Source organism: Rhamphochromis longiceps, linkage group LG7 (assembly GCF_057381845.1).
Source record: "Rhamphochromis longiceps isolate RC_006_pf linkage group LG7, R_longiceps_female_GT1.1, whole genome shotgun sequence".
NCBI classification, from domain to species: Eukaryota; Metazoa; Chordata; class Actinopteri; order Cichliformes; family Cichlidae; genus Rhamphochromis; species Rhamphochromis longiceps.
In genome coordinates, this window is record NC_140563.1 from 19712959 (window position 1) to 19737774 (window position 24816).

General features: G+C 42.1%; 1 protein-coding gene across 1 annotated transcript in view; it reads right to left on the reverse strand.

Annotated features, from left to right (window-relative positions):
* Positions 1-3546: 3546 nt before the first annotated feature.
* Positions 3547-24816, reverse strand: part of ppm1h (protein phosphatase, Mg2+/Mn2+ dependent, 1H) — a 40542-nt gene continuing 19272 nt past the window's right edge. Inside the window, exons 4-10 of the mRNA XM_085412750.1 lie at positions 22338-22450; positions 21253-21337; positions 20911-21029; positions 14740-14803; positions 12815-12922; positions 5928-6079; positions 3547-5587 (exon numbers count right to left, since the gene is read on the reverse strand). Of these exons, the coding sequence (XP_085268876.1) occupies positions 5440-5587; positions 5928-6079; positions 12815-12922; positions 14740-14803; positions 20911-21029; positions 21253-21337; positions 22338-22450 (789 nt within the window). The 3' untranslated portion in view covers positions 3547-5439. The remainder of the gene's footprint in view (positions 5588-5927; positions 6080-12814; positions 12923-14739; positions 14804-20910; positions 21030-21252; positions 21338-22337; positions 22451-24816) is intronic.

Consider the following 24816-nt stretch of genomic DNA (forward strand, 5'->3'; position numbering starts at 1 on the left):
TGAATTATTTTTGGAGAATGGGTGAGAAAGCTGGCATGTGTAGTAATATAATTAGCGAGTTTAAAAAAGAAAAAAAAGCAATTTTTTTCCTTTCTTTTTTAAAGATGCACGAGGAAGTGTGTATGCTATAGATTTGCAGTTTTCCGCCACCTCGGGCGGAGAGGGCTATGTAGGAAGCATGTAGGTCAACAGTACTGTTGCTATGAGGAGAGCAGTGACGTGGCTGCTGCTGCCCACAGAGGTGTCCTACAGTACATCTGCTCTGATGCACACAAGCTGGCTGTATGGCTCTCCCCGGACTTCTTTGTTAATAAGAATGCATACCATCATGCTGTGTGTGCTTCTCCTGCACATGAACATCTCTCATATATAAAAGCAGGGCATAAACGTGCACTGTGTTCTCCCTGTATTCTGCCTATCATGCTAACTCTGAATGGTGAACCTCTGTGGTGTCCACATACAGTCACACCACATGATCCGGACCCCCCCCCCACACACACACAGTCTGTTGAGCAGCGGTGTCCTCGCGGGTGTCGGTCATGCCTTGCGAGTTAACCTTTGAAATCCTCCCTCAGCTGCCCAGCAGCATCTGGCTCTGCTCTGTAACACATCACCATGAGCCGTCAGGGGTCTCGTGATTGGGGTGTGACCCAGAATGGGTAATGAGCTTTGATTGGCTTGCAGCCTGGGTCGATTAACCCCCACCCCACCCCACCACCCTCTCCACACATCCTGAGATGAGAGCGAGCCACTCATTCAGTCGGCTGTCTGACTTGAAGATTGAATTCTGCTTTGACCTTCCAAGAAGACTCCCCATGAAATATTTATGAGTTCATGCTGGATCGTGTGCTATGATAGAGTTATGTTCTTCCTGGGCCACAGTTCTGCCCACTAGCATCTGTGCTGACATTACACAATAAATTCTACGCCGGCTACTTGCTGTAGACACATGTAGGTAGGTTGTAAAGTAGGAGCGCCTTGTGTTTGCAAAAGCCTCTGACTGGTAAATGTAGCACAGTGGAGAGGTGTAGTTATCAGGCCCATGGAGCGGAGGTCCTACAGGCGTTGCATATATTCAAATAACTCCCCCATGTAAGAAATGCAAGTAATCCAGCCTGGAGGGCAAAACCAAACATCATTTATCATATCCTGACTGTAAAGGGAGCCGGTCTATGGATCACTGAGCAACACAGAGGCGGCCTATAGTGTGTCCTTCTCATCCATCTTATGCTGAAGCTCTCATTTGCTGCAGATAAATCATACTTCAGGCAGCCGAAACCCTAAAGCAGTAAATTACAGTCCCCTTTGTGGAAAGTCTGCCAGCTCAGATGGGTATCACAGCTGCACAGATGAAGCGGTGCACCGACAGGACGGTCAACCCTCGCGTGTCCTTTGTGTTATCAGATCCCTATGCATGATTGTAAAAGAGAGGGGGGCAAGACTGAGAAAACCAGCAGTTTGGCACGTTTAAGAAGGTGACGGAAGTGTTTGGCACCTTTGTAGACGTGTTCAAAAATAACTGAAATCAACACTTTCTGAAAGCTTATCTGTGTTGGTGTGTAGAGGGCTCGCATGATTATTAGATGGATTGTGAACAATGTTTTAAAAATTTTTTTTAACTAATAAATATATAGTTTAATGTATAATGTTGAAGTAATAAACACGGATATTTAGCAAAAACTATCTCTCCTTTTGCCTTTCATTGACACAAACTGGTTACATTCATGCCTCTTTGGAAGGCAGCACTTTTATTTTTTTTCCTAAGGGCTGGGTTAATAAAACTGTTATTTACTACCTTTATCCTCCTCCAAAAGGAGTGTTTCAAGGCCGTGCCCTCGACTGTCCCATGCGGCACTGCAGCGAGGTAACGCATCACCTTCTATTACAGCAAATGAGTATCGCACTCCGAGCCCACTCAGCATCTCCCTCAGATCTGTCCATGGGTGGGGTGGGAGTGCTGTGACCTTGGAAAAAACAAGCCACCCACAGGAATGACTGTGTCATCATTGTCGTCATCCAATCTGGACCACACACGCACACACGTGTGGAGAGTAGGAGTGGAGTGCCAGATCCGAGCTGGCCTGACTGGAGGAGGATGCGGTGCTGGCCTGTGGGGACCAGATGGCCCTCCAGCTCCTGCAGAGGACCCAAGAGTGTGAGATTCCCACGACAGCGCTTAAAAAAATCTTCTGAGCGCGTTCCACATGCTTTCATAAAGGTGATCAAGTATGCAATATCTTAATATTGACATGTTGGAAGGATAACATTGGTTATAACAGCAATTACAGCTCCATAAACATAATCCTAGGTATTTATTTACTGTCGAATTACCGAGAAACTATAAAGTACAAATTTTACCAATAAAAATTGAACATGGAAAAAGAACAAGTTTAAATAACAGCAAAGACTTGGCTGCAGGACCTTGCTCAACATTCCACACCCGTGTTAAACAGCATTATGCAGCAGTGCTTGTGAAAGGATGTCAGGAACAAATGGTCTTACTGATCACCGTCAGTGATGCAACTCTGATGTCTGAGAACTAAACGAAATCCAATCTCTCCAACTTCCTGTGCACAAGAACACAGTTATTACTAATGCTTCATTTGACACGATCCTCCTTTCATATTCCTGAATGTATATTTAAAGGCAGTTGTTTTCTTTTGTTTGTTCGGAGGTTATTTTAGCTACACATTGGGGACTTTTGAGTGTCACAGCTGGGGAGTGGGGGAAGAGTGGGGTGGGGGCACTATTAACCAATCCAAAAACTAACACTTTCACTTTAAACATTTAATTAGTTTAGCCAGGTTTACTTTCCCTCCTGACTCATATTGGATGTTTTATTCTCCTGACATGTTAATTTAATTTACATCCATGGTCTCTTAGGTATTTCAAGTATTCAGTATGACATCACCGGAGAAGGACTCAGCAAAAATGTTGCAGATATTCCTTTTAGCTCCACAGATGTTTGACTTGCATTGACAGAATTTTTGGGTGAAAGAAAATGGCCCACATTCGTACCTTTTTTTGGTCAAGCAATCAAGTACGTGTACGTACGTGTTTTTCAAAAAGTCAAGATTACTTTCCTTGCAGCAGCCTCCACCAGGAAATCTTCATTGAGTTTGGCTATCGTGTGAACTAATACCCTTCATCCACATTTTTGCTTCTGGACTGTCTTGACACAGTTTGTCAGAGCGGTGATGGTCTTATGTGGTGCAGATGCTGTCTCCATTAAAGTCTAAGTTCCAAGAAAATTTCTTGTTTGATGCAGAATCAGTTATATCCAGTATTCGATCGTATTTGATGAGTCATTTACATCAGCGCTATATCAGTTCACGTTTTTAAAAAAATCTTTTCTTTCATAAAGTTCATTTGATACAGTTACCAAAGAGGCCAGGCCGCTACTTTTCCCAATACTCTGAGCTGTCTGCCAAGTGCATTCCAGAGCCAGGATCAATCAACACCATTTATTTATTTTTTAAATCACTGAGGCAGCAGAGAATTGTCACAATTGTTGATCAACTACTTTAATAGAGCAGAAAAATGAACTTCTTCACATTTATTTTTTTTATTGTTCCTATGGGATTCTAAAACAGTACAAATCATGTGTGTTTTGGTTTCGGTAAGATATGCGTGACTTACAGTAAAAGGAAGGGAGAGTTTGTCTGCTGGAAAAGGTTATTTACATTTTTACATTTAAATAAATTTACTCAGTTTCACCATTTTCACCTTCAAAATAAAATAAAAAAAAGTACAATTTGAAATAAAATATGGAAACCCACTCCGTAACGTAAGAACTGTGTTGACTGCTCAGACACAAGTTTAGCAATGACGGGCCAGATTTATGCTCTGAGGGACATCTGTAACATCAGCGTCGTTACAGGTACCTGTTATTTATACATTTTGATGTATTTTTTTTTAAAAATGAGAACAATAAATCTGAGAAAAGGTTCTATGAGGTAAAGCAGGGATGTCAAACTCCTTTTACATCATGGGCCACATGCGGCCCACTTTGATGTTAAGTTGGTCCGAACCAGCGATACTCCTCTCCTTCTGTCAGTGTAAAGACATTTGACTACACATTTAATCCCAATTACTATAAGAAAAAGAAGTGCAATTTTTAATTTTTCTACGTGATAAAGAACTGTAGCTGTTGGAAATGAGAGAAATCGGTCAGTGCAAATAAATAAATGTGTAAAAATTACAGAAAAAGCTTCTGGTGGCTCATTTACCCCCCGCGCCCTTGTAATTACAAAACTGAAGGTTTTTGTTAATTCATAGAAAATGCCTTGTTTTATTTTTATTTTTACTCATTTAAAAAAAAAAGTTGAGTGAGAAAACAGGAACCTTTTTGTTTTGATCTTTGTTTATCTGTTACATTATTACCAGTGTCTTATAATTGGCAATAAGGGAGATCTTCATAAGGGGAAATGCTATGTCCTCTTTCACATATCCCAAAGCCATCCAGTGGGCCAGATTGAGTCTTTGCCAGGCCAATTCTGGCCCCAGAGCCTTATATTTGATGCCCCTGCTGTAAAGGATGACTACGTAGCTTAATGATGGCACATGCAGCAGGTGAACGACAGCTTAAGGAGGAACATGTCTGAAACATGTTTGTTTTTCTTTGTAGATCTCAACTGATGTTCAAATAAATACAATAGTAAAGAAATAAGGAGTGTGAAATGTATTGGGCCAAAATCTTTTAAGTGTCACTCCACCTGGTAGTGTAGTCTTCATTTAAAAAAAATCTCTCCTTAATAGCAAACGCAGTATCGCAATGGTACAAATGAGCAAAAAAATGGCAACTGCAGTATTAGAAGTAACAGCCAAAAGTCAGCAGAAGGAAACCCATTTTTCCCACCCATTTCACTGGGAGGTGTGGAAAAGTGAATGGCTGAGTCTGGCTAAGTTAAAAGCGTGCGTGGAACAGAGCTGGAATGATTCATATTTACAGCAGCCTTTAGGTTTGGGGGGGGGGGGGGGGGGGGGTAAACACTGTACAGGTGTTCAGCCAAACACACTTAACCAATGTCTTGTGTTTCAGATTATTTACATTTTCACATTATTAAATATTGTGCATTAGTTAGTAACAGCAGTCCTGAGATGTCGTCATCTCATTCGAGAGTCCAGGTTTACAGGGTTTGCCCCCCGAAACACAGCTAAGGATGGCTTCCACGAGAATTAAAAAAACAATAATAACAGTAATCATTAACAGCTACTCTTATGATTGTTTCCTTTTCAATATTTAAAAAAAGGGAGAGAGAGAGATCACCTAGATTGAGGATAATCAGGGTGAAACTGAGACAGATCAGGTTTTGATCTGAGCAGAAACAAAAGCACTTTTAAAAGGAGAACAAGGAATGAGGTAAAACTGCACATGTGAAGTTTTAAAAGGTCAAGGCAGGGTTGTGTTTCAGCGATGGCTGCGGTTTCATAGCTTGGCTAGTTCTGCTTGTTTCCATACATGAGGGGAATGATGTAGACAGAGATGTCATCTCCGGAGCCTAATCTGTCGTTGGCTATCCTCCAGCCTCGATCCTTCAGCACCCCCCTCGCTCTCATTATGAGGTCTTGAGCTGCCATCGTGTACCTGAGGGAACGAAAGTGAGAAGTAGTTACGGTGTCAGCATCACACGGCGATATTCAATTAGATAATGATCAGAACAGGGAATAATGGCAACATGCAGCCATTGAATAAATGCCTCTGCCCACAGTCAGAAGAAAACAAACAAAAATTAAAAAAGTAAAACCATTGAGGAAATAATCAGGGAATCCTGTTAATGAGCTGCTCTTTGACATCATTATCTGAATGTTTGGAAATTTGCGTAATCGTGAGAAGATAACCACGTTCACCCTCTCCAAACAAGACAGAGGTGAGAGGAAGTTCAGGCCTGTCTGCGACTGCAGCTGTGTGGGATGGGTGAACATGCCTGTGCTGATCGTCAGGGTCGCAGTTTGCCAGGAAACAGCCGACCGATTCAGCCACTTCCTGGTTGGAGAGGACGTCCCACAGTCCGTCAGTTCCCAGCACCAGAACGTCATCGGCTCCATGCTCACACTGTGCTAAAGGATAAACTCTGACCTGAAGTTAGAAAAAAAAAAAAAGAGAAGCAAGAATTGTAAAACTTTGCTGTTTGTACAAACCTTGTACACCCGTTACATATTTATAGACAGAAAATATTGTATAGATGGATTGTGCATTTTAGCCGTGTTTAACCTGAAAAAGCTGCTGCAACGCACTTTATAATGTGCTGCACATTCATCTGTTCAACATGCTCACTCTGTAATTAATGGACAGCAGTCTTAAGCCTTAGCCATGGCCTCCTAGTGGTTATCTTTAATCTTGAAAGGGTAAACTGATCCAGATTATATTCTAATACCAGGGTGGTGAATCTGAATTACAGCAATAAGAGCATTTAATAATTTCAAGACGGGATGCAAGTTTAATACTTCAAAACTAACAGAGCAGAGGATTTGCTCTGTACACAAGGCTCAGAGTGAATCCTGGAAGTTCATCTCTGTAACTGATGGCTCAGCTGATACTCTATCACACAACATACTGCCTGTCAGAGGTGGGAAGCAATGAAGCACAGACACTTTATTACTGTACTCGAGCAAAATTGTCAGGTAACTGTATTTCAGTGTTTATTTTTCTGACAACTTTTTACTTTTACTCCCCACATTTTAACACAATTACCTCTGTTTTTTACTCCTTGCATATTCATGTACAGGCATGTTATTTTTTGGTTCATGCATTTTCGGGGAGTCATTGTTTTGTATTTGTCATTGGTGCTTATTGCATAGGATTCACTGCAAATCTTACTGTGCACATGATTCATTACATTATACTCAGGGGTTAATATGTTATAATATGTTAATAAGTTGTGATTGCAGAATACAGCACCTAAGTATGTATACTCCTGCTTAACTGACAAATGTATGTACTTCTGCCACCCGTCTTGGCTGTTTCATACAGGACATGTAGCTTCGGCACCTCTGCAGGCTGCTCTGCAACCCGCCTCAATCCCAGCTGTTTTTCTTTCTTCCTGTATCTGATTTAATCTGGGTTGTATCTGTTGTCACTGACGCCTCTCCTTTTCTGTGCTGCTACTCTCCCTGCTCCTGGCTTTCAGTGTTACAATGCTTTCCCACAATGCAATATAGAAGGCAAGCAGAGGAGAAGCTGGAAATGGCGTAATAATGAAACATCCGATTAAAGTACACCATCTTAGTGGTAAATGGACTGGTTTATCTATAGCACTTTTCTACTTTACTTGAGCACTCAAAGTGCTTCTTGCTTCAAGCCTCATCCACCCGCATTCATACAAGCAATTTTTCTACGCCTAAGTGCTTTCTATGTCTAACATTAACACTCAGAGGGTAACTCAGGATTTACTACCTTGCCCAAGGGTACTTTTTCCATGCAGAGTGGAGGAGTCAGGGATCAAACCACTAACCTTCTGATTAGAAGATGACCTGCGCCATCTCCTGAGTATACTATAATGTTTGCTAATGGGTCACTAACCAGTGACTTAAGAAAAAATGGATTACTGAACTGCTCCCGAGTGGAGCCACGCTGGCCATCTTTTACACAGTCACTGGTACTGTTCAAAGATTTGACAGCTTAGAAACCAAAATTTTCATCTATCATGAGCGCTACATGCCAAGTCAAGGGATTTCCAATTTCATTGTTGTGCTTCAAGCAATTCTGGACCAGAGTGCTGGACCACCCAACATTTTTATTGACATAAGCTACTGAGATTATAAGAAGAAGAAAAAAAAAAAAATCAATGGCAGCCACAGAACACAATGTAAACTGTTTTGTGGATTACCTGTACTGTAACAAGTCTCTTAGTGTGGATATCTCTACATGAATCTCTCAAAATATCAGAAGAAAAATTACTAGGATGATCTTTCCATTTAATCTCTACTTTCTTAACACATCCGCCTCCATATACTTGTCTAAACAATGTTGATGGTCTCAATCCTTCAAAGATATTCTGAAGCAGGGAAACTCGTGTTACTGTGGCAACTCTGGTGAGGCACAGTCTTTTAAATTACTATGGGCGAACAGAAGCATACTCTGAAACAGCAGGCAAAAATAATACCCAGTGGCCTTGGATGGCTTTTGTTTGGTTGCTTCAAGTAATTCTTTTGCTACTGTGGAGGCGTTGCCTATTCACAGCAGGCACACCAACTTAGGCTACTTTAAAAACAGAACACCACACGCAAGCAGGGAGAGTCACTGTAAGATTATCAAAATGAGTTGTGTGTGGATCACAAGGCTCCATGTTGTGGGGAACCTTGAGATGAACAGTAAGTCAGGCTTTGAAAGAGAGAAACACAGCGAGACTATCAATCTATGAGGCAGCATTCCTATAGTATGTCAAGAAAAGGGAAGGACCTGATCCTCTGATTTTTACTCAAATACCCAAATTCTATGTCAAAATGACTCAAACTGCCAAGGTCAGCCTGTTTTATTTATTTTTTATTCACAACCTGAGAGAAGTCTGTAATTCTAACTTGACAGTGTGCAGGGAAAACATGTCCCCGCAGGACGTTTTCACATTCCCTGCAGGGCACTCTCCCACACATTTCTTTGAACATATAAACTAGTGGATGTCAAAATAAGTCAATATCAGGAAAAAATTCTTCTTTTTGAATGCTTGTATATCTCCTGTGAGAGGCCAGTGGTCTATCCAAGGTGTACCCTGCCTCTCACCCTATGACTGGGATAGGCTACCCTGAATTAGCTGAAAAACCTGAAGACGGCGAATGGGTTTATTAAAGCCTAAGTTACTTTGACAGTGACCTTCAGTTTGTGTGTATTTTGGGGTTCATCTTCCTATAATACACCACAGATTCTCTATGGGGTTGGGGGTCAGGTGATTTGGTTGGCCAGTCAAACGCAGTAATAATTAGTAGTAGTCCTGGCACTTTGACAGAAACTTCACACTGGAGTTTAAACACCTTTTTTCTCCTCAAGACTGTAGGACCTTGATTTTCCCATAAAATGCTAATTTTACTTTCATCTGAAGAGACTTTGGACCTCTGAGCTACTGAAACGCTTCTTGCTTTCCTCAGCTCATGTCAGATGCTTCTCCGGTTCAGGCATGGCTTTTTATTAGCGTTTCAGTAGCCTCTTTCCTGAAGACCATCTGTATGTGGTGGCTCTTGATCCACTGACACCATTCACTCCTTGTGAAACTCTCCCAGTTTGTTGAATTTACTTTTCTTAACAATTCTCTGAAGGCTGCAGTCATCACTGTTCTTTGTGCACAGTACTCTGACAACAGTCATGCCTTTCATAGTGACCCTCTGTGACTTCACCCTTAAGCCGATGTTTAATTGTATTGTTATTATTTTTCTTCAAAAGAGGCTATTATGGCCCCTTAATGCTCAGGAATACCACGTCTTTCATATAGAAATCATGTTTTTATGCTCTATCTGGAAAAACCTTGACTTCACTCATCTTATAGGAACATCAAAAAAAGGAGGCTGAACTAGGGCTGGGCGATATGACCCAAAATTCATATCTCGATATTTTTTAGCTGGATGGCGATATAAGATATATATCTCGATTTTTAAGCCATAAGTTAAGAACAAAAAGAGAGTTCTTAGTCACACTGTGTCCCAGATGTCACACGGGCACTTTTATTTACATACAGCGTAGATATTACTCAAAAATAAATTATCAGCATATATTAAATAATCATGGTCCATAAATAAAAGAAAACAATGTTGTTTTTGTGCATAACAAAAAGCTCACAATTGTGCAGTCAAAATGTAAACTAATAGACGCTGAGCATAATAACAAAGAGACAGATTTCACAGCTGCACCACGTCTCTGAACAGGTGCCATTTGTGGTCCTTATACACACACAGTACGTATCACTCCGCGAGGCTCCTCCTCTGTAGCCGTAATTCTCCGACAATCCATCAAGCGGTGCAGCTCCGTAGCTTAGCAAAGTCATATTAAAACATTTTTTGACAGATTGCTGAGCGCTGTGTACCACATAAAATCGGTTCGCGGTCAGTAAGCACAACCAGAATTCATACATAAGGCGCACTGTCGATTTTTGAGAAAAGGAAAGGGTTTTAGGCCGTGCAGCCCTTCTGGGCTGCATGTCGTTAGCGCGGTTAGCTCGCTAACACGTTGACGCCATCCAGCCCCACGCACGGTAACTCGCTAACGGAGATTTTCCGCTTTCATCTTGTCATTGCCTGCAGGTGAAGCTATGGGGGAGGGGGAGTTGTGTTCAGTGCAGGAGAGGCGAGGCCGAGTAACGTTGCGTAGAGACAAAAGTGGACGAAAGAGAGGCAAACCTGCGGCTCCACAAGTATAATTATAACGTAACATAGACTATATCGATATAAACGATATTGTCACATCTTATATCTCGTATGAAAATATATCGATATTTTTTAAAAACTCGATATATCGCCCAGCCCTAGGCTGAACTATGACTGAACTTTGAGTGCAATGAATTAAAGATCAAGAGAATGTGCAGGTTTTCATGACTACTGCAATCATTTGCAGTGGATTCCTTCTTGCAATCCACTGCACTGCAGGGACCATCAACGCACACGTTGACCACACAGTTCACAGTCCCTCCTGTTACTGGCTATCAGCGGTTACCTCTGCGCTCTCGTTATATCAGGCGGCTGACACAACGAGGGTAATATAAAACTAAAGAGCCCCTCTAAAACACTAATGTTAACATACTGCCACTCTTGTTCTGACTTTTCCTTTTATTCCGTTTTCTCTCCTCCCCTCCTGACACATGCTCAAATGCAAAGGATTTTAAACCCTAACCCAGACTTTGGCTCCCTTCCCCAGAATAACTTAACATATCTCTCAGATTTTAGTCATTCAGCAGCTACGCAGCAACAAGGCCAAAAAGGAGTAGGCACAGATTTCCTCACTAACAGTCCAAGCGATGTATGTGCCACAAGAGTGCTCTGCTTTCATCATTCTGTATTTGTGTACCCACACACCCACTGTTTTATAGCAACAACTTTATGTAACCTGACGGAGGATAGATGCTGTGAAGTGACCGATGAAGGTGACTCTTTGAGAAGAGTGAGAAGGTAAAAAACAATTACATTACAACTGCTAACATCCAGGTTTTTCTTCTTCTGCTTTGTGACAGACGATGTAATCATTGCATTTGATGCAGTCATGTGAAAAAGTGTAACCCACAGAAATTGTTCCTATTAAGGCAGGTTATAAACTCAAGTGAATAGCACACAAAATTCATATTTTGTAGACGATTTAGATTTTTTAAGTGGCTTTAAAAATAAGTAGGTACATTTTCAGATTTGTTGCCATAGATTCAAACATCCTAAAGTGTGGTAGATGAATCCAAGATACTGTCTGGCCACAGTAACATTAGACCTGATTGGTGAGACATGGGCAGCTCTGTGGGAGAAAAACCTCATACAAGCTATATGGTAAATGGTAAATGGCCTGTATTTATATAGCGCTTTACTAGTCCCTAAGGACCCCAAAGCGCTTTACATATCCAGTCATCCACCCATTCACACACACATTCACACACTGGTGATGGCAAGCTACATTGTAGCCACAGCCACCCTGGGGCGCACTGACAGAGGCGAGGCTGCCGGACACTGGCGCCACCGGGCCCTCTGACCACCACCAGTAGGCAACGGGTGAAGTGTCTTGCCCAAGGACACAACGACCGAGACTGTCCGAGCCAGGGCTCGAACCGGCAACCTTCCGATTACAAGGCAAACTCCCAACTCTTGAGCCACAATCGCCCCTATAAAGGACACTGACAGAAATGTTGTATTTTGGAAGTTGCTTCGCTGCCTCAGATACTGGGCACATTGCAGTCATTGATTCAAATATGTATTCCGCACCATATCTAAGAGTGTTAGGAGATAACACAAGGCCATGTGAAGAGCAAGGTTTGAAATTTCATTAAAAGAGCACCTCTCTAACTGTTGAGCACAAGGAGTGAGGATCGATAAAGCCTTCAACTTGTGCTGAGGCCAGTGGCCGGGGGAAGCGTTTTAGTTTAGGGAAGAATAGATTCAACTGAATAGCAGCTGTTTCAAAAAGAAAACCACCTGTGAAAAAAAGAGAGAAACTGAAGATGAAAGAGGATATGATGATGCAAAACAAACCTCAAATGCCACAAAAGCTTAAGGCATTCAAGTTTGAAGGTTTCACTGTGGCCCCATAGTCCTCCAAAACGCACATTATCGGAAACCTTTATATATGTCGTACATACAAAACGGCCCAAGAGTTTCAGAGAATTAGTATCCTATAGATAAGAACTGCAGGAGAAAATCCACAGAAAGAACTGAAAGACTGCTGTTTACAAAATGCTTTTGTAATCTGTAATAGTTTGCCAAAGGAGGCCGTGCAGTGTGTGGCCAGTCTTTGCTCTTACTTTCTTATTTTGAAACTAAAAACGATGGAAACAAAAGTAGTGCGCTCACCGTCTCGGCTATTTTTGCATATTTGCTGTGGTTGTGTTTGTTAATATCATCGTTATCTATAGTCAGTATTCCAACGATTGTCAAATGTCTGGTTGCTCAGACAAGCCATAAAAGCCAACAACCTCCCATGGGATGTACTTATTTTTTCACATGACTGCATATCCTTGAGAGCCTAGAGGGTGGTAGAGCCTGTTCTTGTCAATACTTGGCGAGAGGCCCAAACCCACTGGACAGGTCGAACAGAAAAGACTCTGAATCCTTTTTCCTTCTTTGCTGTAAGGCAAAAATTCTAACAACATGACCAAGGCAGACATAGAGAAGGACACAAAAATGTAAAACTGGAGCGTACCTCTGGGCAGCAGGACAGGAAGGGCTTAATGTAAATGTTGGAGTCGTGCACTTTGAGACTGTGGTCTCCGAGGCCTCTCGTTACCCCGATGGTCGCCAGCACGCGAGCCTGGAAAAGATCAGAGGCATTTAAAGCACAGCCTCCGTATGAGTCAAACAAAGCAGCAACAAACTCTACGAAAGGCATTTTCATTTCTGCCCATGACTGATCGTCTTATAATGAGTGAGAGCTTATGTAGATGTTATCTAGAAGGCCACCGTGGAAGCCTTTTTAAACTCGGGTCTCCATTTTGAAGCTTGGTCATCATTTCTGCTCTTCGTCACAGACTGCAGAGATCGGAGAACCTGACGACACCATGACTGGTGAACAGTTTAGAAACGAGCCAGAGGTTTTGATTATTTGAATCGCTTTGCTTTTAGGAAAATCTTACATCTAAAATCTTGCATAAACCACCATGTGTAGAGCAGGTCGCACATAAACCAGGAAGATAGATGTCAACAACATCAGCCTGTGGTAATAATTCTACCATTCATTATAATTTTTCCAAATATTTGGAACATGTGGTTAACATTTGGGTTTGTTTAATTATGTCTGTGGGTTTTAGACTTCAGGCACTGACTGCAAAGTATTAAAAACAGCCCTTAGATTTTAAATTATGTTAGTTTGCTAAATTACTTTTGAGCCTCTGAAAATGTGGGATTCTGTATAAAAAGAGTAAATGTAGCACTTTGGATCAATCCACTGAGAGACAGACAGCCATTAGGCATCTAGAGCCAATTCAGAAAAACTAGTTAAACTAACTACATGTCAGAGAGAACATGCCTCACAGCAACAGATGGTGGGTTCAAACCCAGGACCTTGTTGCTGTGAGGTATCAGTGCTAACCACTGTACCACCGTGCTACGCTTTTCCCCCCCCTCTTTAAATCCTGCAATTAAAGCTGAAAGTCTGCACTTCAATCACATACTGATTGTTTGATCCTCCCTGAAGCTGATTCATATTGTCTGGAAATCTCTACTGTACAGAGAAAGAACTTTTAGGCACGAGCACAAGAGGAGCCGAGTAGGACTGAGCTTGGATCAGTATGCAGAACGACGCAGGGAGAGTGTTTTAAAGTGGTGGAAAGGTTCCTCCAGCAGAGAAAGGGGTAAAACATCCTGGGATTAATTGTAGAGTGCCGGTGCCCAGAGGGCGGCGCACCAGGGGCTTTGAAGTGTTCTGGCGTTCCTCTCTCTCACTCTATCTAGCCATCCATCTCCGCTCCTCACTTCAAAGGGAGAGGACACGACGTGGGCACCGGCAGCTGCGCCGGGGTGAGTCTGAATGCGGTTGTGGGCACATAGAATACTGTAGGGGTGACATCTTTCCCCTGCTGTCAGTCAAACTCAAATCTATTTTCTGTACGTATGGAAGTGAAAACTGGGGAAGAGCACGGCGAGAGCATATTCGGGTCTATCACACTGCTCCTTTGACCTTTTCAAGTCAAAAAAAGAGAGAAAGGCTCCTACACACCACTGCATGTACAGTGTAACTGAACGAGGGGGAAACTCTTGACCTTTTGTTTTGTGTCATTTCCCTTTTTTCAGCGTTGACAAGATTTTGTTAGTACAAGTCAGTGTTTCAGTATTGATATATTCAGTTAGCATATGTTACCTTTCATCAGATCCATCTAACACACGACTCAGATAGGACCATCACATTAGACCTCTGCCTATTTTTTTTTTGTTTTTGTTTTTTAAATTGGCTGAAAAACATAATAATAAGTCCTTGGAGAGCTCGTTTGTGCTACAGGTTGTGCAGGATTCAAAAAGGCCAGGAATGTCTCTACACAGCGATTTGGGTGATGTGAGGTCGGGTGTACCAATGATGCCCCGGTGAGCTTTGATTACATGCATGGCACATGAGGCTGTGGAAGCACTTCTTACCTTCTTCCCTTCACCGTAGATCAGGGGAAACTTTAGGTCATCTTCCTCTATGGTTTTATATGCCCTGTGCAAAGAATACAGAACACGTTAATGTTTTTTTTTCTTCCTGTTTATAGCAGGCTGCACACACACATGCCCTAGAGATACTTCACTTCCATACCCCCACCCCCTCTCCTTCCCACAGGCCCTGCTGCTGACATGAGGGGACTGGCACAGAGAGAGAAAAGGCAGAGTTAAAAATTCACACAAACACACAGAGATCCTTAGCTTAATTCTCTCACTTTCTTTTCCCCCCCATTTCTAACTGATCCTGTGAAGGCATCCCTAGCGACAAAGAAGACGCCTGCACGAGACAGTCTAGGTGCACTGTTGGTTTTCTGCAACTGTCTGTGGCGCCTGCGCATGTACGCCTCTGAAGGTCTGAAAGTAAAGCAGCTAAAATGATGCAAGAGAATCCACACTTTCCATTCTCCTGTTCTCAGAGCACTCTTTAAACTCCCCACGCGAACTAATGAATAATTTACCATCTTCACACTGGGACTAGACAGAGCTGCGCTGTGAGGAGGAAGACTGTACAATGCTCGCTGTATTCATCTCAGATCTAAGCGATACACTTTTCACCTTTACAATTCGGAAAGTCGAAGTGAAGAAACCCAGCACTCTTGCTCCTGGTGCGTGTGCTCCTATTCATCTGCGAGCAGCTGTACTTCACAGGAGCAGCTGTATAACTTTACTGTACCAGATACATAACAAAACCCAGCCAATTTCCACGAGAGCTGCCAGGTCAGAGTTTTCCATTCAGAACTCGCACCAGGTGCTGTGAATAAAATTCTGGCTCTTGAGCGAGCGCTGACTTGGTTGAAAATACAATTAGAAACACAGGTTTCTCTTTATTTTAGCTGTCAGATCACAGGGAGCGAGGAAAAGAATATTCAGAATGGTCATAAAAGTGGCCTAACGTGGATCGGGGGATGCTTTTCATGTAGGGAAATTTCCTGAAAATAAATGTTTAGTTTGAAAAGCTGCTAAAAAGACAAATGTTTCATTTGTGAATGTGACCCAAGTCTGCCCAGCACACCACAGTCCATGTACTTCAGATTAGCGGGGACCAGGATGGTTTCTACATTACTGCTGGTTTCACTCAGAGAGACCATATGTTTCCACCTTAGGCGAGCGCTACACTGCTGCACTCAGCACTTTTTTTTTTTTTTTTTTAACTGTGAAAGCAAGAACTATCACAGAGAACACAGCCCACAAACACAGGAATACAGTCTAGAGCCTCATCTAAGCGAGGAGAGCTGTATTACCAAATAAGAGCCTTCAGAAGGATTTCCTCATCAGTTTCTTAGATCTAAAATAGCACGACCGATGATACGAAACTTAAAACCATCTACCAAGACAGGGTTCACTGTTTTTGTTAGGAAAAAAAAAGAAAGAAAGAAGAAGAGGTGCTACTTCTGCTGTGTCACTCAAAACTTCTTTTGTTTTACCCTTTCACCTTCAAGATTTGTTAAATCTCCTGAAAAAAACAAAACTACGACACGGAGACACGCATTCCTGTCATTATTTCAAAGATGTCTTGGATAAAATCCCCAGAGCCTGCTGTCAGGGACGGCCTCCCCCTCGAGACGAGTGTTTACAGCGAATCCAGCCTGTCTGACTCGAGATAACAAGAGTGTGACAGGATGAGAAAGATACACATTAATCCTGTTATGATACCTGCTCCTTGCTCTGGGACACTGAGTTCTAAAAACAGCAAAGAAAGTTGCTCAAGGGCCACGCTGTTTCACCACACTTCTTTTTAAAGAAGTGTGGTCACATCCCTGTGGTCACATCCTCACATCCCCTGAGCTTCCCAGCTCAGGGGATGTTAGAGGTGGGCGAATGGAACCAGATATCGACATTATCAATACTACCGCTGGAATTGGTATCAGATCAATTGGGCACGTCTATTTTATTTATAACCTACAGTAAAGTGCTGTAGAGGCAGGTGCATTTACACTCCAGATCTTCAAAACCCCAAATCAAAATACATGAAACGTAAAGTAAAAATAAAAACAGGGATTTATTGGTGAAAATGGGTTCAGAATTGGCAAATTAATGATGATTCATCTCATAAATCTCCCCTAAATGACCTGCCTTTTATTGACCCTGTATTTACTTGGCATTGGTTCAGTATGAAACTTTGCAGTATTGTAAAGCACCGCAGGATGTTTGGTTGCTTGATACATTGCAGCATGTGACTAAAAGGGGGGCGGGTACACCAGGGAAAGAGGGCAGAAGGGGTTGTATCATGTTTTCCCTGCAGGTGACTAAAAGGTGGACAGGAGGGAAGAAGGTGGTGTCACCTCCGCCCGCTGCAAAGAGGGGGTGACAGAAAAACATTGGCAGTGCATGCACCGCGTCATAACTCGCTTGCACACTGCTATATATACACACCTGTCAACAGATACTGAGGTGACATTGTAACGGGCCGTGTCAGCACTGGATGAGTCACACAAATTAGTGCAATTGACAGTTGGTTTTTAAAAAAAACAATTTTTTTGGTCAACCTTGATAGATTGAGTGGTGCTTTCAAGAGCAAAGCAAGGCCAGAGAAAATGGCAGTGACCCAGCGACTCCTCTAATGCAAGCTGTAGGCATCAGTCATACCAATACAAAGCCATAATGGAAAAAGAAAGAAGGAGCAGATGGAGGGCTGGAAGACAGAGAGATTCCAGGCGGGCGAAATTAATACAGCACTTTGTGAAGTTTTCAGCACTATGGCTGTTTAGACGCATCGCACGCTATAATCAGGGAGATATCTAATCAGCCCCCAAATTCATTCATTCTGCAGCTTGACAACAACCCAAAACATGCATCCACAGTCATGAAGAACCATCTCTAGCAACAAGGAGGCCTGCAACAGATGGTCTGGCCCCCACAGAGCCCCGATCTCAGCGTCTTGGAGTCAGTGTGGGATTACATGAAGAGAGAGAAGCAGATGAGACGAGGCGCGTTTTCCCGAGATGCCTGGAAAAATCTATTTGCCAAGTACCTTGAAAAAAGTGTTTGCCCACAAGAACCTGGTATTGTTTTCAAGGCTGACCATGGTATTTTCTTTTTCTTCTTACATACAACACTCTGTAAGAAGAAAAGTATACCTTAAAGACTTTTGAGTGAATGCCACTGATACGACTGTTTGTGCTTCACAACCATTCACTGTCATCCATCCCTTCCCTCCTTTGTGACCAACACAACATACCAATCATCCTTCCTTCATCTGTTTATCAATTTTTACATCTTACCTCAATCCACTTACTTCTTTTTCCTTACTCCAGTCACCCACCCCTCTTCCCCAACCTCCTTCCCTCCCTCCACCTGCCCGCCTGCGTTACCGCAGCTTCTACATTACGGCGAACACGGCCGACTGCTCAACATCCATCATTCTGGGCAAATAACACAGCCTTCCATGCCGGCCAATGACCACTATTACAGCCGACAATGCCAACGCCAGAACCTCAATCTGGTCCAACTGGCCGAGGGAGGGGAGGTAAAGAAAGCAAGGGAGGGAGACAGAGAGGTGGGCTGCAGGCCTGTATGCCTTCATTAGACTGCAGCCTTGATCACGGATGCCTTTGAGGGAATTGGACGCCAGCGTACGCCTACGCGCTCACAGCATGTGGGCACACAGGCTGCACATACACATATACATGCACAGACAGAAAGCTGAAGAAAGATTAAAAAAAAAGAAAAAAAAGATCCTCTCTCCCTATACAGCATATAATCTGCACCTATAGACGATGACACAGTTAAGTCAGAGCCATGCACTTCAGATCAATTAGCTACAGCAGCTGACAGGGTACTAATTTAAGACCCAGACTTAGTCCGGGTGAAATTGAGCCATAACTGGGTTATGGGTAGAACCTGATTAAAAATACATCACAGGCTGTCTCTGCTGCTCAGACAGTAAGCAGGCAGACTGAGTGAGAGTTTTGGGCCCAATAAGAAGTGCAGCCACTGACTGACCTACATCTGCTTGAACTGAGCAGAGCCATAAAACACAACTGCATGCAGGTGGAGTCAAAAAAATATATCCTGCTCAACTCTCGTCAGTCACCCACTTCATCCTCAGTTCACGCTTTCCTTCGATAGAAGTGTCTCTCCTGTAAATGCATCTGAATAGCAATACTTGTAGTTTTCTAGAAACAATACAAAACATAAAACACACAATAATTAGCTCTGCCAGTCATTGCATGGATTCTGCTTAGTATCTCAGCCAGCTCGGGATAGACTGCTGCCAACGTATGTCGCAGTGCAAGTGACACAAATGGCACTGAAATCCTATTTAAGAGCCCAGAGCATCCTGACTGAGATGCAGAAGTCTGATTAGAATCACATTAAAAAGCAGGCTTTCTAAACTGAAATGCCTTTTCCACTAGTTTGGGGATTTTTAATAAGGGATCATTCTACATATCAACTTAAATAATCTGTAATTATTAATAATGGATAAAAAACTGTTTTTAAAACTACATTTAACTATATTACACGCTCTCAGTGTCAGCACAGGTTACCAGTTCAATTTCCTAAAACAGTGAGTCTTTTCTAAGAATTAGTCACACCTCAAGTAGAGCACCAATACTGACTGTGGTCCACCACCACGAACCAGATACGTGAATAATAATAATAATAATGATAATAATAATAATACACCTGCACCTTCACTTCGAAACAAGCATCTGGTTTTGAGCGTTATATTTTTCTCATCCCCTCTCTCTTTACGTGTGTCTGTGTGTGCTTGCATGCATGAGTCATTAGTTAATAAGAATACAATCATATCCACAAACTTCATAAAAGGCTCTCTGAAGGTCTTTCAAAGATTTCCTTTGGATATTGGCTGCTTTGTCACTCGTTTTCAACCCCATCCTTGTACCTGAGCATTTTTGGAAGAATGTTTTTTTCCCCTTGTTAAACTGACTTATGAATTATTCAACCTTTAAAAGCGGTCAAATCGTTATCAGGATGTAAGGAGGAAGTCAGCTGAGAGGTACAACAGTGAGTGTCTGTAGCCAACTGTAAAACATGGCAGAGGCTCGGTCATGGTTTTTGACTTGTCTAGATTTTGATTCGCAATGCAACACCATTCGGAAAGCATCTGATTGGCTGAATTTATCAGCGTGGCAATGAACCCAAACACACCGTCAATGCTGTAAAATCATACATGAATAGCAAATCTCATAGGCTAGCCTAAGCAGAATGGAGAGCTCAATATTATTAATATAAGGAGTGTTGTGATTGCACGTATTTTTAATAAATCTGTAACCCAATTTCCTTTTTTTTCCATTTATAGAGCTTTGCACTGTTCTATATGTTTAGTTTTGTAATCCATATTGTGTTAAGTTACCTGGGTAAATATGCTAAATTAGCTGTTTAATCGTAAAGGTAGCGATGAAGACCTTACTTTATTTCTGAGTGTTTTTGAATTGCGGTAATGCTAGTTTAATAGATTGCCATGGCTGGAAAAAGTAAAAACAAAAGGTGAAGATTCAGCAACGATAACTAAAAGCTTTAGTGGTCCTACAAAATTAAATGATCTATCCTTGAACCCATTTCTACATAAAGAAAATGTAAACACAATGTTTATATAATATAACCTTCCCTGCCTCCGTTTCTCTGGTGCCCTGGTCTCAGCTTTTTCTGTTAGTCACTTCTTAGTTTTTATACATTTTTTTCTATTTCCCTCCTTTTCTCTCCATCTGTACACTTTTTATTTTTCTCTTTACTTTAGGACACAGGGCAAGGTCTTTGCTTTGCCCACTAACACACAAAAGAAGAAATACGAAGGACAGTTCCTGACCTCTTTATGACAACTGATGACTTGAATGACTTTTTAAAAGTAAAGTTTCTTCTCCCCATTGTGGCCATTGTGTTAATAGTTAAGTACTGAGTGCTAATGAACTGAATTACTCGGTGAATGGGACACAGATGAATTTCTTTATAGGGTACATAAATGCATTCAACGAGATATGTGGCTAAATAACATCGACAGTATTTCTAACAAATGTGAAGGACTTGAGTGCAGAAACCAAAATGTTATCCTCCCAGGTGGATACTGGACACTGACATACATTCAATCAGCAGTAATTTAGTCAAGAAAAAAAAAAGAAAAAAAAAAAGTATTAGTTAACCCACCATCCTGACATGGTGAAGTCACGATACAGCATCCTCTTCCCCACCTCCTTCCTCTGGACTCTCCTTGGGAATTCCAGATGTGTAAACTCATTCCCTAATAAGTGGGGCTGCATGTAGGCCTGTGATATGAAAAGAGAAAAAAAAAACAGAAAGAGAAGAAGATTGACGCGCCCTAGGGATAGGAAAAACAATTCCATAGTCTATTAAGCTGGCACAGAGAGCAGGCCGTGTAAGAGAGACAGAGCTAAGCATAGCTGGTGTCTCAACAGGAGGGGAGGCCAGCTCTGCTAATATCTGACAGCTGTGCTTGCTAGAAAGGAGCTGAGAAAGTTTCTTTCTTACCAAGAACTGCAGTCGCTGCCTCTCTGACTCTGGTGTGAACTCTGCTGACATGGGAATGACTTCCCCAGACCGGATAATGATAGCTCTGAGGGAGAGGAGCAGACAAAGCAAAACTCTATTCATCCAGGAAGGGACACAGTTGTTCCTGTAGGCTAAAGGGCACGAGAAGGTGAGCGAGAAACACAGAGACGAAAACAAAGAAGATTCTACAGTCTGCTACAGCAGGGGAAATCACTATTTTTGAACCTCTTTCGAATTTGTTAGTTTTCTCACATACAAATAAACAACATTTTAATGAAGAGGGACGGAATATTAACCAAAAATCCAGAACAAATAAACACTTCACATAAAAGTTCTAAATTAATTTAAAATGTTATTAAGGGAAGTAAGTGTTTGATCCACTACGATCTGCTGCTACAGATTGGTTGTGCGCTTGTGTGCCACACAGATTACAATCAACCAAGCAATTAGAGATACTCCTGATTATAGCTCATTATGTCCACAGACACCTGTCCACAGAATCAGTTTAATTCATTAAAACCTCCCCTCCACTGTGGACAAGACCAATGAGCTGCTAGACCATTAACAAGAAGCTTCACGTGAAGCTGACCACTGTTGGTGTGATTATTCAGAAAAAACTCTCTCTCTCGGTCTGGAGCTCTTATGTAAGATATCACCTCATTGGGTGAAGATGATCATGAGAAAAGTGGTGGAACAGCCCAAAACTACACGGCAGGAGCTTGTAAATGAGCTGAAGGGAGTTGGACCGCAGTCACCAAAGATGACCCAAAGATTACCATCCCCATAGTCAAGCATAGAGGCGGAAGCGTTATGCTTTGTTCGTGTTTTGCTAGGGGATACTTATTTTAGTCAGTGACATACAAATCAATACGTATTTTTATGCAATGTGTTTTTTTCTGGATTTTTGGTTGATATTCTGTCTCTCCATTAAAATAAAACCAGCATAAACACCAGAGACTGTTCCTCACATCCAAGCGAGCAACCTCACAAACTCAGCAGGGGATCAAATAATCATCCCCCCCCCACTGTATCTTACATATACACTCATTGCATGTGTATCACACCTGCTGTCCCCGGCATTCCCCACATAGAGGTTGCCGAGTAAATAGACGACCACCAGCGCTGTGCAGCCACCTGAGATGTTGTAGACCGCCTTCTCCTTTTCTATCTGTAAATCCTAAAAAAAGACAAAACACACAGAGACACAGACAGATTATGATGACGAGGACACATAATCCACAACCGATCCTCTGCACACCGTCATGTTTCTAATCACCACAGCTTTGAAGAACTGTTTTTCCCCATACAGCTTAAAACTGATACTGAGAAAATATTGCCTTGATACTCAAATCCTGTCATGATGCCGTTATTAATTATAGCACCATAATGAATTCATTTATCAAGAGTGCCACAAGTCAAGGAGCAATAAAAAAATAATGGAAACCAAAAAGGACAGATGAGAAAGTTTGGAGGGGCCCACTGATTATTACACCAGCTAATTAGCCCAGATTAATTTGGTGCTAATTAAACCAAAAATGATTTGAAGAAAACCATGCCGTCAGTTCATTCATTAGATGAATAATTAACCTGTCACTGAATTAATCAAAGCACTAACGTAAATTTGAACCAAGCCGCTCAGACTGCATTTAACCCTTTTTTGTGCTCTCCGTCTGCTGGTAACGGCTCCTCTGTTTTTTTTTTTCCTTTCTTTTAAATCGCACTACAGAAGCGGAAAGATATTTCAGGGAAACGAGTGACCCCATCAGGCACCTCATTCCCATCCCGGCGTCACTATCAACAGACTGAGTGGGGCCGATAATGTTGGCAAACACATTTGCAGCAAGTCCACCCTAGCACGTTTTTCCCATGAGGGATGTCACCCCTTACTAAAGCGTATCGCCCTCTGCTCTGCCGCCGACGCCCTCCATCTGAATACAACTCTGTAAGCGTGCGAGCATTGCAGTGCGAGCAGTGTGGTTCTCTGACAGGAGACAGGAGTGGAATGCAGCGTGTGCGCACTCTGTGTGCATAACTATGTGTTCGTGTCCAGATGTAAGATGCATTAAGTGTGAATCTGAGTGCGCGTGTGTGTGGGTTGCACTCCAGCAGACACTCCTGGGGGTAGGGGGCTGAAGGAAGGGGTTGGAGGATAGGAGGGGTGAACAAATGTGTCCTTCACCCTGGATGAATTATGAATCCATAGCGAGCTATGCATATTTATCCTTGCTGTATCCAATACCTCTTGCTGCAGGCAAGTCTTCAATAATGAAAATGTCTGCATAAACATCTACACCTTTCTCCTGTGCGCCTGAGCCAGGAAGAAACAACTGAGCTTTAAACCAGAAGGCAGACCAAAAAAAGAAAGACGTAGAGCAGTTCAACGCTCATACATGCTCATCTCTTTATACCATACTACTATAAATGCTGAAGCGCTTTTTGCACAGCCCTGCATCTTTATTGTTTCCTGGAAGGAAGAAAAATACCATCAAGTAATACTGGTAGGTCTGACATCCCTGAGTGTCACATCAGTCGTGCAACATATCAACAAACTAGCCAACATACCAACAACTAAAGGGACATTAAGTGAATTAAAACAAATTTAATCGGACATTCTAACAAGGAGAGTCCAACCAGAATTAAGCAATTGTTTCCCACTTCAAAGTACAGCAAGTATACACAAAAGGTATCGTACGATTCACGCCTATATCGCATCAGACAGCTGAATCTCAACTCAGTGAAACACAACTGGGAAAACATTTCATAAAAAAAATCTTTTAGCTGTACCAACCCATCAACCAATCAGCCCATCAACCATGTTCGTTGCGGAAGATGACTAACTGGTTCTGCAGGATATCTTCCTATCCTAAGTTTTTCCTTCCCAGTGTCACCAATTGGCTGCACAGGAGGTCCTCTGACTGTTGGGGTTTTATCTGTATTATTGTCGGGTCTTTACATAAAGCAGGTTGAGGTCACTGTTGTTGTGATTTGGTGCTATATAAATAAAACTTAATTGAATTTGATATTTATGTATAGTGCGCCCATAAATAATTTGGATGTTGCTGTTTTAAAAAAAATCTTTAAGTTGCTCTAAAAGTCAAAAATAGACACGAGGTAGACTCACATTTTGTGTGACTGCATTTTCGAAGACCAAAAGTTTTTTGTGTGTTGTTCTTCCAGTCAGGAAGGCCACAGTACTGCTCAGACCAGCCTTATCATTTAGTGAGTTTACTGAATCAGTGAGAGAGCCCAAAGATATTAGGTCCAAAAGCAGGAAATGAAAAGAAATAACTCAGGACAGTCACAACAGGAAAAGAGGATTAATTTCAGGCAAGAGAGCTCTCATGATCGACAGTGTGGCAGGTAATTAACGGAATTAATCATTTTGAACTAATTAGCGACAGCAGTAACTATCAGTTGATTTTGAATGCAGAAAAAGACCTTTGGGTGAAATCTTTTTGCAAATTAGAAAAACAATCCTAGCATCAAACACACACTCACACAGCCACAAGCCTATCTGACAGGACAGGTACTATTCACTACTGC